The sequence below is a fragment of the Salvia splendens genome, chromosome 4, assembly GCF_004379255.2.
Source record: "Salvia splendens isolate huo1 chromosome 4, SspV2, whole genome shotgun sequence".
Taxonomy (NCBI): domain Eukaryota; kingdom Viridiplantae; phylum Streptophyta; class Magnoliopsida; order Lamiales; family Lamiaceae; genus Salvia; species Salvia splendens.
The window spans coordinates 12,345,978-12,358,263 of record NC_056035.1 but is presented as its reverse complement, the minus strand read 5'-3'; the positions used below and the strand labels follow the sequence as shown (position 1 = coordinate 12,358,263).

The following is a 12,286-nucleotide window of genomic DNA, read 5'->3' as shown; positions in this document are numbered from 1 at the left end:
AAAAATTCGCCACATCATCATTCTTGTTTGCCAAATTGTATGTATTATATGTGATTCAGTCGTTAAGACTTTCAAAATGAAAAGACTTAATACTATCACTTACTCATTGTGTGGTTAATAAGCATATTATCGTTATTGTTTTCCTAAATGTAATGATAAAGTCTCTGTGTTATTTGTTTTACAACCCAATGCTTGAGCAAAATAAGTGTTGTTTTTTGTAGGATGAGCTACTGATGTGGAATTTGTGTATTGGACAATATGCCCTAGTTGTTAATTGTGTTTAATTATTATTATTATTATTATTAGTATAATAACAAATGGAGTAATACAGTTTGGAGGTTAAGAAAAATAAACAAAATAAACATAGCAACTACGCAACTTTGAAAAAAGAGATCAACAAAATTTTAATAATTCGATTATTATTTTATTACATTTTTAAAAAAACCAATAGTTTGGTCAGCAAATTATGCTTAAGGATTTAATTTAATTACGTACTTTTAAATCAAAGTGTTTCCGAAACGCAGTTAGAATTCGTCCTTCCTGATTTTCCCAATTTTGCGCCCGCGCCCAAATTTGATTTCTCTTGAAAAAAAACCCTAATTCCAAAATCGAGCTACGCCGAGGAACCCTTCAATCAATCCTGTTGCCACCAAGGTAGGAGTATTTCATCAGCGTTTTCCGTTTCTCGGATTCTCTTTTGTCGTTATATTTGGGAAATTAGCAAATTCATCGCTATCTAAGAGTTTTTTCATGCGACTAGTTTAATTGATCAAATAAATTCATTTTGGTGATTACGGAATATTTCCGATTTGATGTATCAGCTTCCCTCGTGTATTTTCAGTGCGCTACCTCAGTAGCCTAGAACGATCCGTTTAATCGAGCTAGCAGAAGGATGGCGATTGCCAGAACTGGTGTTTTTGTAGATGACTATTTGGAGTGTGAGATGACTATTTGGAGTTCTTAACACAATATCTTATACACACGCATATGTACACTCATATATATCCAAAATTGTAATGAAAGAAAAGGTTATAACTGTGTCATTGTTTGTGTGCAAAGATTCTAGCACACTGCCGGCGGAGCTTCAGAGGCTTCTCAATACCATTCGAGAACTGGATGAACGTTCACAAGGTTCCGTTATGCTATTTTTATTCTTTGCAGAAATGCAACGGATCTTCATGTTCTGCTATGCCATGCTAAGCTCAGAAGTTTAATTAATTTCTTCTGTTCTCTGTGTCAATGCTTGTGTACAGCCATGATAAACCATACAAGGCAGCAAACAAAGTATTGTTTGGGTTTGGCATCTCAAGGAGGTCCATTCTCCACGAAGAACGAGGACGATGAGTTGTCTGAAAAGCTGCGAAAAGAAATTGAAGCAAACCAGGACAATGCCTTTCGCCTCTGCACTGAGAAGGTTCTACTTGCCAGACAAGCGCACGACCTTGTAAGTCTGTGACATGGATGCTTATGTGTTGGTACTTTGCAAGGTTTCCTTGTTATTGCATCATCCATGGTAGAAATCTTTTTTTTTTGGGGGGGGGGGGGGGGGGAAGAGCATGTTCCCTCTTCATTGTCGATAAAGAGCATGTTCTTGGATTAGATACTTTTAGATAGTCTTGATCTATGCTTCATGTTTGTTAGAAGCACTGACACTTCGGTTGATTAACAAGATGCGCACATCATTATCCTTAAATTCAGAGCTGATAATTTTTCTGCTTTGGGGACCTTCCTTCAGATTGATAGTCACATAAAACGTCTTGACGAGGATTTGAATAACTTTGCAGAAGATCTCAAACAAGGTGCGGCTACTCGCTCATCTTAAAGTTTTTCTCATATACTAGTTGCAATGCGAGTAATAAAACTAGCAATACCTATATAACAAATCTTACTTGACAAACATATTCTAGCTTTTAAGCCTCATTGCCTGTTGACCAGTCAACTTGGTTTTCCCGTACTAAGTGCTGTTGTATCAACGAGAATTATCGATATCTAAATTTCTAATAGATGCCAAACCATGTAAGGTAAGATATGCTGAAAATTAGATGATTCCTTTACCACAGCATGAAGGTGACACATGCCAACCCCATTGATCCAAAGCATAGATTTCCTATTCTGAAAGTGGTTAGGAAATGCATACCCCCCTCTCCCCCAAAAAAATGTTATCTTGTATGTGTGGAAAAGGCATTGTCTACATGGAAATGGTTTAGCTTTTGCACTGATGTGATTATTGTAGTGATGGCCTATGTCATTGGCATTAATTAATTAACATTTTTTGAGTTTTGCAGAAGGAAAAATAGCGCCAGATGAGCCAGCTGTGCTTCCTCCATTACCTTTAGTCCCTAAAGGTGAAAAACGCAAGCCACCATTTGGAACACCTCAATCGAAGAGGCTTGATTACAAGGAGAGAGATTGGGATAGGGAGCGTGACAGAGATTTTGAGCTTATGCCTCCTCCTGGAAGCCTCAAGAAAGACTTTGCTTCACCCGTTGAACTTGATCAACCAATTGATCCAAATGAACCTACTTACTGTGTCTGCCATCAGGTCAAAGCCTCTGTTATTTTTACCCTCATTATCAATTTCTAGTGTTTATGTTGTTGAGTTTAACTTCGCCAAGTTTGCAGGTATCTTTTGGAGATATGATTGCATGCGACAATGAAAACGTAAGTCAATCATCCCTTTGTTTGATCAGTTTTTGTCATTTAAAGAATGTTGTTAAGTATTTTTTTTCTTTCTTGGACAGTGCCAAGGAGGTGAATGGTTTCATTATGCATGTGTTGGGCTTACTCCTGAGACTAGATTTAAGGGAAAGTGGTATTGCCCGACGTGCAGACAGGTACCGCACCACTGAAGATGCATGTAAATTGCTCCACACTTAGACAAATTCAATCTACCTGAAAACGTAGCTGGGTATATTATCATTGCCTCCCCAACTTTTGCAACGATTGTAATTGGTCTTTTTTACCGCACTGCACTGCCTTCCTCCTGCATTCATTTATGTTATCGTTATATTCTCTCAATCTGTTATCATAACTAATTTTAATTTTTTATCGCCCTCCTTATTGCTATATTGTTATTATGTGTCTATCATTTGAAATCACAGCAGCCTCTTGTTTATCATCAAAGTATTTTGTTTTTATAATATTTCCAAGTTCGAAATATAAAATCTTGTGCTAAACCTAACAGAGCCAGTAGCTGTTTCATGCACAACGATGGTACCTTGATGAATAAAGATTGCGTCGCTGAGTGTTTTGTCAACTAACCAAATTCAAGTATCAAGAATTTAACTATTACTCCAACTCGAGAAAAATCAAAAGGTCCACGATTTATTCGAAAGAGACGAGGAGTAAGCATCTGCTGTGTTGCATAAGAGTAAGATTGGGATGTGAAAGATCAAGGAGAGTCAAATGTTTAATGAGAGTTAAAACAAAAGTAGGTATGAAGAGGAGGGAGGTTAATTTAATTGCGGTGCTCATGAATAATGTTGACATGTTTGAAGCAGACATTATATTCGGTCTTGTTAAACAAAGATACAGCAACTAATTGTTTTGCTTGTCCATACCATGCCATGTACTGCAAGAGGGGGAAATCCTGACTTGAACAGCTTCATCTCACTGCCATATAGTGTTACATTGTTAGGATTTACTTTTGCTAGAGCTAGGATTGATTAATAAAAATAATTCAGGCTAATCCGACATATACTTTGATGGATTGATTAATTTCACACATTCCACCCATCTTATCCTTCAAATAAACAGAGTAATTTTGTTATAAATCTATCATTTAACTCAACATACAATTCGCAACAACAGAAGTTCACACACACAAGCACAAAACGCACAATAATAATAACAACATTACAACTTTGAATAAACTAGCAGAAGATAAATTCACGAGCACAAAGATTCACTAAAGATTAAAGAAACAAGGGAAAAGAGGCAAGATTTTGAGAAAGGACAAGCTTTTGTGATTTAATTTGAGGTGTAATCCAAGACCTAAAACCAAAAATAAAGGAAAAAGGAACACTTTCTGTTAAAGCATGAATATATTGGTTGACGGATCCGTAATGAATGTACAACACTATCCCTACAAGCGAACGCTGATTCCAAAACCATCCTTCCGCGATCACTTTTTCCCTTTCTTCCCAACGGCTGCCTTCTTTGCCGGAGACTTGACGGTCTTCGCCTTCACGCTCTTGGCCGGAGCTTTCTTCACCGGCGTCGCCTTCTTTTTAGCATCAATTGGCGTTGTCTTCCGCCCCGGATTCGTCCTCGTTGACGTTCTCGTCGCCTTGGCCGGCGGTTTCTTCGTAATTTCCGGCGCCTTCCTCTTCGGTGCGGCCTTTGCTTTCGCAGGAACTGCTGCCTTTGGCTTCGCTGCGGGTTTAGCCTTCACAGCCGCTTTCGGCTTCGCTGCAACAGTTTTAGGCTTCGTTGCGGCGGTTTTAGGCTTCGCTGCAGCAGTTTTAGGCTTCGGCCTGGGTTTGGCAGCAGCGACCTTCTCTTTGGACGCGGCGGCTCTGGACTTCAGCTTCGCGGCAGTCGCCAGCTTCTTCTTAGCGGGCGCAGCAGCCGGAACAGGCTTCTGAGACCGCGCAGAGGGCAATTTAAACGAGTTTTTTACTTTAGCAAGCTTCTCGTTCGCCACGAGCTTCTTCAATTGAACGAGCAAAACCTTCCGGAAATTCGCCGGCAAATTCTTCTCCTTATCCTCAATGAACTTTGTGATCGCGTATTGGCTTGATCCCGTCCTATCCTTGAGGGTGACGATTGCGTCTTTAATCATCTGCATTCACATAAAACAAATCGAATCAATTAAGAAGCCAATTCATAGATTATAAAATCAAATTATACCAAAAATCGATAGTACTCATACGGAAATGGTTTAATTTAATTACCTCAAAGTAAGGAGGGTGAGAGGAATTACGGTTCCTCGGGGCAGGAACCTTCTTCTTCGCCTCTTTCGGTGCAGAAACCTTCTCCACCGTTGCGGATTTCTCCGGAGGTTTCTCATCGTTAGCTGTGGTAGCCATGGAGAATTCGCAGCTGAAATTAGGGTTTGGAGATTGAGGAAATTTAGGGAAATGAGGGAATCTAGATCGAATTCTGTGTGTGTGGTATTAACGGAGAAAAATTGGGTGGATTTAAATAGTGAGAGTTGGATTTCATTTCATGAAGACGAAATCTGATTGGTTAGAAGCTGATACACGCGGATTCAGAATTTTTGAATACTGACCGTAAGATGAATTCCAATCTACGGTGGTCCCCGCTTAAGGATTGCGCATGGATACCGTAGCTTAGCAAAGTTAGTAGGTTTAATGGAATGGATGTGTTTTTCAGCTACACTAATTTGGACAGAACTTGAGCTAGGTTTAATGGATAGGGATGGAAAGGGTTTCACTTTGTAGGGAATTTCATAAGCGTCTAGTGCATGGTCATTTAGGCCGAGAAGATTATTGGTTAGGAAGATATCAGGTTTAGAAGTTGCAATGGTCGGGATATGTGTTTTCGTGTATAGCATTGTACTTCTTCAACGTTCTGCAAAAATGCTCAGAAGAAATTTTGTAGTTTAACGTTGAATACTTTGCTGGCTTGATGTAGGATTGTGTTGGGTCCGTAATCATGAAAATTTAACAAGTTTTGATTGGAAAATTAACGATACAAAGTTAGTCGAAGTTGAACATATTTTTACTATTAGACTTGAAGCAATAATTTCGGATTTCTATCGATCAATTTTATTTTGAAGATTGTTATATTCATTACTTATTACTACTAGGGATTGTTGCTTGTGTCTAAACACACACATTTGGCTTAGTTGCCTATAGAGGTATGGAGTAACACAAACAAAAAAAAGTGGAATTCATTGTTTTACTGTGTTGATTATTCCATAGTAATATTTTAAAGTCGTTGTTTGTTCATTGATTATGGTATGAAAAATATCGTTTTCTGTTAGTCAGATAACGATATTATCATATTAGGAATTGAGGAAACTAGGATGAAACCATAACACTAAGGGCATGTTCAAGTTAGATGAAATGAAATCTGCCCAATATAATCTGATCCAGATTTCATACGGTTCCATCACCATTTATTTTAAGTGTTTATAGTGTTCAAGTTTCATGAGATGAGTACAGATATGGGCTTTAAACTTTTTTTTTTTTTTTTAAATTAGCCCATTTTCTATATACTTCCTACTATGCCCTCAGCGTTTTAATAAGCCGGCCACCCAATTTCCCCCAATTTCATCACTTCTCTCATTCCCAGGTACCTCAATTCTCTCCAATTTCGCCTCTGTAACTTGTGTATGAACTGCATGATGATTTTTTGCATGTTGCTTTAGTTAATTAGGTTATGGAATCGGATTCCACAAGTGCAATCGAGTCGGAGATTGGCGGCGCCGGCGATGATTTCAGCGTCGACGAGCTCCTCGATCTCTCCAACGGCTATTCCGAAACCGAAGAGCACCAATTCAAAGAAATGGAGCTGAAACCCGCGCCTCTTCTTCCGGAGAAAGACGAAGCTCCTTTTCCCCCAAACGACCTCGACGAGCTCTGCTTTCAGGTGAAATTCATTTCAATTCATTTCTGCATCGTCTGAAATCATCAATGTGAATCGCGGTTTCGATATTGGGGGAACATTGGTTAGAAACTGAAAAAATTAAGAAAAATTCGCAGGCAAAATGAGAGGGCTATCACGGGTGATTGTAAATTTTCAGAGGCAAAATGGTAATCTTCCATCCATTACTGGATCCGAATTTCTATGCAGAAATCATAAAGCACCTCCATCGGCTGAATTGGATTTGGCATATTTCACCATTGAACAGTGCAGGCCCGAAATTATCAGCGGGCTTCAGTAGGTTAAACCTTGTACCTTGAACAGCCAACAAGTCCAAGAAATAAGCCCATTTCTGATCATATCATGAAACTTTAACAGGCCTTAAGATTCCCACAAGCTAAATGTAAGTTGAGTCCAACTAGTAATGAAGACCATCACGTCCCAATTGAAATAAGTCAAAATTCACTGAATCCAATAAATTAATATATGTTTATAGACCACGTCCCAAATGAAACCATTCAGAATTCCATAGATTTATACATTTACTAAGCATAATTGAAATATAATGGAAATAAAAATTTCAATGGACAAAATTTGTTAGAAATTACAATGCGGAAAATAAAAGACTATTGCAAAAAGTAAAAGACGGGGAGAACTTCAAAGACTATATTGTGAATGACTTGAATTAATTCTCTCAATGGTTACACAACTTTGTATAGGCTCTAATTCTAGCCATACATGAAAAATATATTCTAATTATACTAATTTCCTTTGTATTTGATTTTCCATAATCTTTAATTGTTTTCCTTCTTTATTCTTGCCATAACTTCATCCATTGCCTTCTTGTTCTCCAATTAATTGATTTTCTTATTCCAACACTCCCCCTCAAGTTGAGTATCGAGTTTTTCGACACTTAACTTGCACGATCTTTAGTTTGATAAATAGTTTATACTCGTATTTAAGAGTTCCTCAATTTCCATTGGCAATTTATGCTCGTATCATAGAGCTTCTTCAATTCATCAATGATAGTTTATACTAATATCATGGAGTTATTTTTTCTTCATTGAAAGTTTAGACTCGTTTCAAGGAGCTTCTTCATTTTTCTTCATTGAAAGTTTAGGCTCTTATCAAGGAGCTCTTCATTCATCATTGAAAGTTTAGACTCATTTCATGGAGTTCTTCAATTTTTGTTGACGGTTTTAACTCGTGTCAAGGAGCCAATCTAGATAGTTTTAACTCGTGTCCGGGAGCTTGTCTAAACAGTTTGTACTCATATTTAGGAGCTATCTTAGATAGTTTTAGCTCGTATCCCGGAGCCATGTTCGATAGTTTTAACTCGTATCTCGGAGCCATCTTAGATAGTTTTAACTCATATCTAGGAGCCATCTTAGACAGTTTTGACTCTTGTCGAGGAGCTAATTCAGATAGTTTTGACTCTTGTCGAGTAGCTAATTCAGACAGTTTTGACTCTTGTCAAGAAGCTAATCTAGACAGTTTTTGCTCGTATTTAGGAGCCACTTCAGTTTTTTCTGACTGACAGTTTTTACTCGTGTCGAGGAGCTCATTCACCTTTCTGACTGACAGTTTTTACTCGTGTCGAGGAGCTCATTCACCTTTGGACTAAATTTAATTTGCAGCCCAAAGCTTAATTTTGGAGGACCATTCCCAGCCCATTCCAGCTCAAACTATAAGCCCATTATTTTCATTTTTTTTTCTTCTTGAGCCCAATAACACTAAGCCCAATTTGTTTTTTTTTTGGGAAATACTCAATTGAGAAGACGTCAACACCCGCCTCCTTTCTCCTCTCGTCTCCATCACGGCGTCCTCCTCGACACCAACAACCACAACTTTTCATCTCTCCAAAAATCAACAAGGTTCTCCCTATTCTCGACTCCTTCTCGGTTATAATGTACTATATCCACCATGGTCGGTCCCCAACTTTCCAGTGACAGTCTCTCCCCCTGTGACGGATTCTACTTGAAGCCGACACATGCAAGCCATTTGGTCTCTCAAAAGAGATTTGAGTTTCCTTTTTCGATTTGCTTCTTTTCCTATCTCGGAGATTCTTAACTCAATTTGGTGCGGAATTGTTCGGTCAGACACACTCTCCTTGGCCGGGCAATTCGTCAACTTCTTTGCCTTGCGAGCTTCTTTTGCGCCATTCAATTGGAGATTAATCTTCCGGTAGGTTACTTCTGTTAGAGTTTAGTATACTGAAAGCATCTTTCGAATGCTTGTATATGTAATAACTCTTTCATCCATTTGTTACCATTTTATGAGAAATAATATTTTGTTACAATGTATTTTGCTTATGTATTGCTTATGTATTTATGAGATGTTGAAATGCGTTTTCCATTTAAATACATAGTTTAAGTAAAATGAGTCTAAGTCTTCTGCATAGTAGACGAGTTGTGAGCGGCGTTCACAGTAGGTAACTTGTCAGTTCATGCAGAAGAAAAACTGTTTCACAACCTAGATAGGCTTTGACTACCTATCGTGAAAGGTTGCGACGTCAGTCCGAAAGTTTCCTTACCTAAGGAAATGAATGACGTCGGTGTGGTATAGCACTGAAAGGATCAAACAGTGAGATAAGTCTTTCTTGGCTATTTACTGAAAGACGAGGTCTCGGTGATTGTCGTTTCTTAATCATTGTTGACATAACATTGAGCATACGATATTAATTGAAAACTACTTTGACTTATCAAATGGTGAGGGAATTTCGTTGCCCAAGAATCATGATAGATTGGGTAATGATCATTAATGTCTAAGTGGTGCTAGTATTGTTATTGCAATGAATCGTGTGCTGGGAGAGGCCAGTATGATAATATCCTCAAGAGGTGTTTAGAAAAATGTTTTATTATTCAGAAAACTGGCCAGTTGGAATTTATTCCATGAATAATAAATAATGTTTCTAAACTAGACCACTCTTGGAAAAAGAAATTAATTAATAATAGTCAGATAACAGACTTGATATTAATTAATGGATATTTATATCTTTAACACGGGAAATGATTTAATTAAAGAGGAAGTCCCGGAATACTCGTAATTTCAGTTTGGACGGGCAGTCAATATTATATCTATAGTGGATGATAATGATATTTAAGTTTGGGCTTGAATTAAATTGCTTTTAATTTAATTAGTGAAAGCCTGAACTGTGGCCCAATCCAATCCTCCACAGATCCCTGGTCTGGCCCAAAAATAATTAACTTAATATAAAAGGGAGAAGAAGAGAAGACGGATTAATTCATTCTACGTAAAAATTTCGATCTCTTCAATCTGTAGAGAGAAAAATATCGGTTTTTAGTATTCTTCTTCCGTAGAGATTTTTGTCTTCAATTCTTCTCCGGCTTTTGAGGATTTGACAAGCTTTGCCCACACAAAGGTCAGATTTGAGTTAAAAGGGAACATATCAGAAGATCCGTGGTTGAGATAAATTGAAGAAGGTGATTGAATTCAACTCTTGAATTCCTACGGTATGTTGCATTTAATTGCATATATTCAGTACAGTCTGTGATTATATGCATATGAACATGTTTCTAGTTTACAATCAGATAAAAGCATGTTTAGATGTAAATTTTTCAATCAAACTAAATAGATTTCCGCTGCAAAACCAACAATTGGTATCAGAGCCTGTTTTTAGGTTCTAATTATTTGATTTACTACGTGCTTTGATTGTATGAATAGTATGTTTTATAGTTTTCGATGCATGTTTTAGTGTTTAAACAATTCATATTGAATGATGAACTGTACATCTAAAACTTTCGAAAAGAAATTTGATTGTGCCCTTGGGTGAGACAATCAGTTTTTGCATTAATCAGTTTTCACGCAACAAATTTTCAAATACGAAAATTAATAAAAGGGGCTACTGGCCGTTCATGGCTGAGAGCAGCCCATGTCACGCAGAACAGTGGGAGCTGCCGGTTGAAAGCCGAGAGCAGCTCCGGATCACACATGTTCAGTCGACGGGAAGCAGGCGCCGATGGTCTACAAGTTTCGACCATGTTACGGGCTGGCTGGTCGACGAGGAGGCTGGATCAGTGGGAGTCGAAGTGCGCCGCTGGCTGTTTATCACGCCGAGAGCAGCGCCGGCGATTTCTGTGATCTAAAACTGATGGCAGCTGCTGGTTGAACCTTTTACAACCGAGAGCAGCTTGATGCAGCATACACAAGCTTACAACTAATTTGTCGGCTGGTTGGAGGTTGCTGACCGATTCTACTCGGTCGAGAGCAGCACCAGGGCTGCCTGATCGGCGATCAGTGTTGACGTCAAAATGAGGCTGCTGCTGGGCGTGTTTACACGACTGAGAGCAGCGCCTAACAGCTGACCGTCGAGCAGCTGCAACTTCCGATAGGAAGACTACTGCTGGACGTGTTTTTCACGACCGACAGTGGCGCTCGGAAAATTTGTTGTATCAACGGAGGAAACATGCATGAGGTGGTTGCTGCTGGCCAAGAAATCACGGCCAAGAGCAGAGCCAGACCTTGCCGCAAGATCCGGAAGTTTGAAACTGATTTACGTGATTTGTGTAAACTGATTACGTGATTAGTGGGCTTGTCGCGTGAATTGTGAAACAAATTGAGTTGAATGAATATTTAAATATGTTATCTGGTTGTGTTTACGTGAATTGTGCAATTCCATTATTCAAATTGTGCATCACATTTTATATCATTATGCAAGTATTGAAATTAAGTTTATACACTTGTTTTCTTGCGTAAATAATGATTGGGACTATATGTCCCACCCTAATTAATTTTTACGCAATTTTGGATATTGTTATCTAAAATTAAAATTAATTTATTATATGAAATATCATTAAATAAATTTATTTTGATTTAATATAGGTTTGAATTTTAATCTATATCTTAGGGACTTTGATAGATTATATCTATCTAGATATATCCTAGTTAGATTAGATTTGGTTGTTCAAATAAATCCTACAAATCTAGGATTCCATTTTTTTTATGGAAGAAATAAATTGGAATTTAATGTAGATTATATCCATAATATATACTTATCATGATATAGATATGTTTGAATTATAATCCTTATCTATAAGATATTGATAAATTGCATTTATCTAGAATATATCTTAAGATGATTTGGATAAGTATTTTTCAATTAAATCCTATTATATCTAGGTTTCCTAAACCTGATGGAAAAGGATAAGTATTATAATTAATATTATTATTATTTAATAATAATCGATTAATATTAATTAAAGAAAATATTTGATTAATTATTTATAATTAATTAATTATTAATTAATCAAATTATTTAATTATCTTAGTTTAATTTCATGGATTTAATAGAACTACCTATTAATTAGAAATTAATATAAGTGAACTTTCTGCCTAATTCACTTAAGTGATAATTAAAAGAAAAATCATACCTTAAAATAACTAAGCGATAATTACGATCCCTGTCGTATATGGTCTCCAAAGAATTAGTCTATGTATGAAGCAGTTTCTAATATTAACGCGACTCACCTTAGTGGGAGCCTTAATCCTAAGAAATAGCAAGTTCATTGGTTAGACTTCTCAAAATAAAGTTTAATTTTATCTAGACGTGATTTCCAATATTATCGCGACCCACCTTAGTGGGAGCTTTAATCCTAAGAAATTGCAGAGTTCAGAAGATTAAATTAACTTGTGAGATAACTGTAGAATTTTGTTTGTGGCGTGCGACCTTCCCTAGAAGGAGTATCAATACGGAAACGAAATTCTTGGGGTGAAT

General features: G+C 37.4%; 2 protein-coding genes across 4 annotated transcripts; one reads left to right on the top strand and one right to left on the bottom strand.

Moving 5' to 3' along the window:
* Positions 1 to 513: 513 nt before the first annotated feature.
* On the top strand, positions 514 to 3,018 carry LOC121801557 (PHD finger protein ING2-like). Of its 3 annotated transcripts, none has more exons than XM_042201068.1 (8): positions 514 to 654; positions 842 to 938; positions 1,060 to 1,131; positions 1,254 to 1,444; positions 1,736 to 1,799; positions 2,286 to 2,542; positions 2,623 to 2,661; positions 2,742 to 3,018. In XM_042201068.1, exons 2-8 carry the CDS (start codon positions 893 to 895, stop codon positions 2,847 to 2,849), a joined length of 777 nt encoding a protein of 258 aa, XP_042057002.1. In that variant the 5' UTR covers positions 514 to 654; positions 842 to 892; the 3' UTR covers positions 2,850 to 3,018. The 3 variants fall into 3 exon arrangements, with proteins under 3 accessions (XP_042057002.1, XP_042057001.1, XP_042057003.1); XM_042201067.1 differs by having other exon boundaries at positions 520 to 654; positions 822 to 938; XM_042201069.1 differs by lacking the exon at positions 842 to 938 and having other exon boundaries at positions 520 to 654.
* Positions 3,019 to 3,942: 924 nt separating this feature from the next.
* Positions 3,943 to 5,108, bottom strand: LOC121797768 (histone H1-like). Its single transcript, XM_042196477.1, has 2 exons — positions 4,896 to 5,108; positions 3,943 to 4,783 (listed from the first exon to the last, which is right to left on the bottom strand). The coding sequence occupies exons 1-2, from the start codon at positions 5,028 to 5,030 to the stop codon at positions 4,124 to 4,126; spliced, it is 795 nt and encodes a 264-aa protein (XP_042052411.1). The 5' UTR covers positions 5,031 to 5,108; the 3' UTR covers positions 3,943 to 4,123.
* Positions 5,109 to 12,286: the final 7,178 nt, after the last annotated feature.

What these genes read in the sequence shown, in the direction of transcription:
- LOC121801557 (XM_042201068.1), top strand. Translation starts at nt 893, where the DNA reads ATGGCGATTGCCAGAACTGGTGTTTTTGTAGATGACTATTTGGAGT. An exon ending in TGTAGATGACTATTTGGAGT is followed by an intron (nt 939 to 1,059) that starts GTGAGATGACTA and finishes TTGTGTGCAAAG; the next exon opens with ATTCTAGCACACTGCCGGCG. An exon ending in ACTGGATGAACGTTCACAAG is followed by an intron (nt 1,132 to 1,253) that starts GTTCCGTTATGC and finishes GCTTGTGTACAG; the next exon opens with CCATGATAAACCATACAAGG.
- LOC121797768 (XM_042196477.1), bottom strand. Translation starts at nt 5,030, where the DNA reads ATGGCTACCACAGCTAACGATGAGAAACCTCCGGAGAAATCCGCAACG. An exon ending in CTCACCCTCCTTACTTTGAG is followed by an intron (nt 4,784 to 4,895) that starts GTAATTAAATTA and finishes ATGTGAATGCAG; the next exon opens with ATGATTAAAGACGCAATCGT.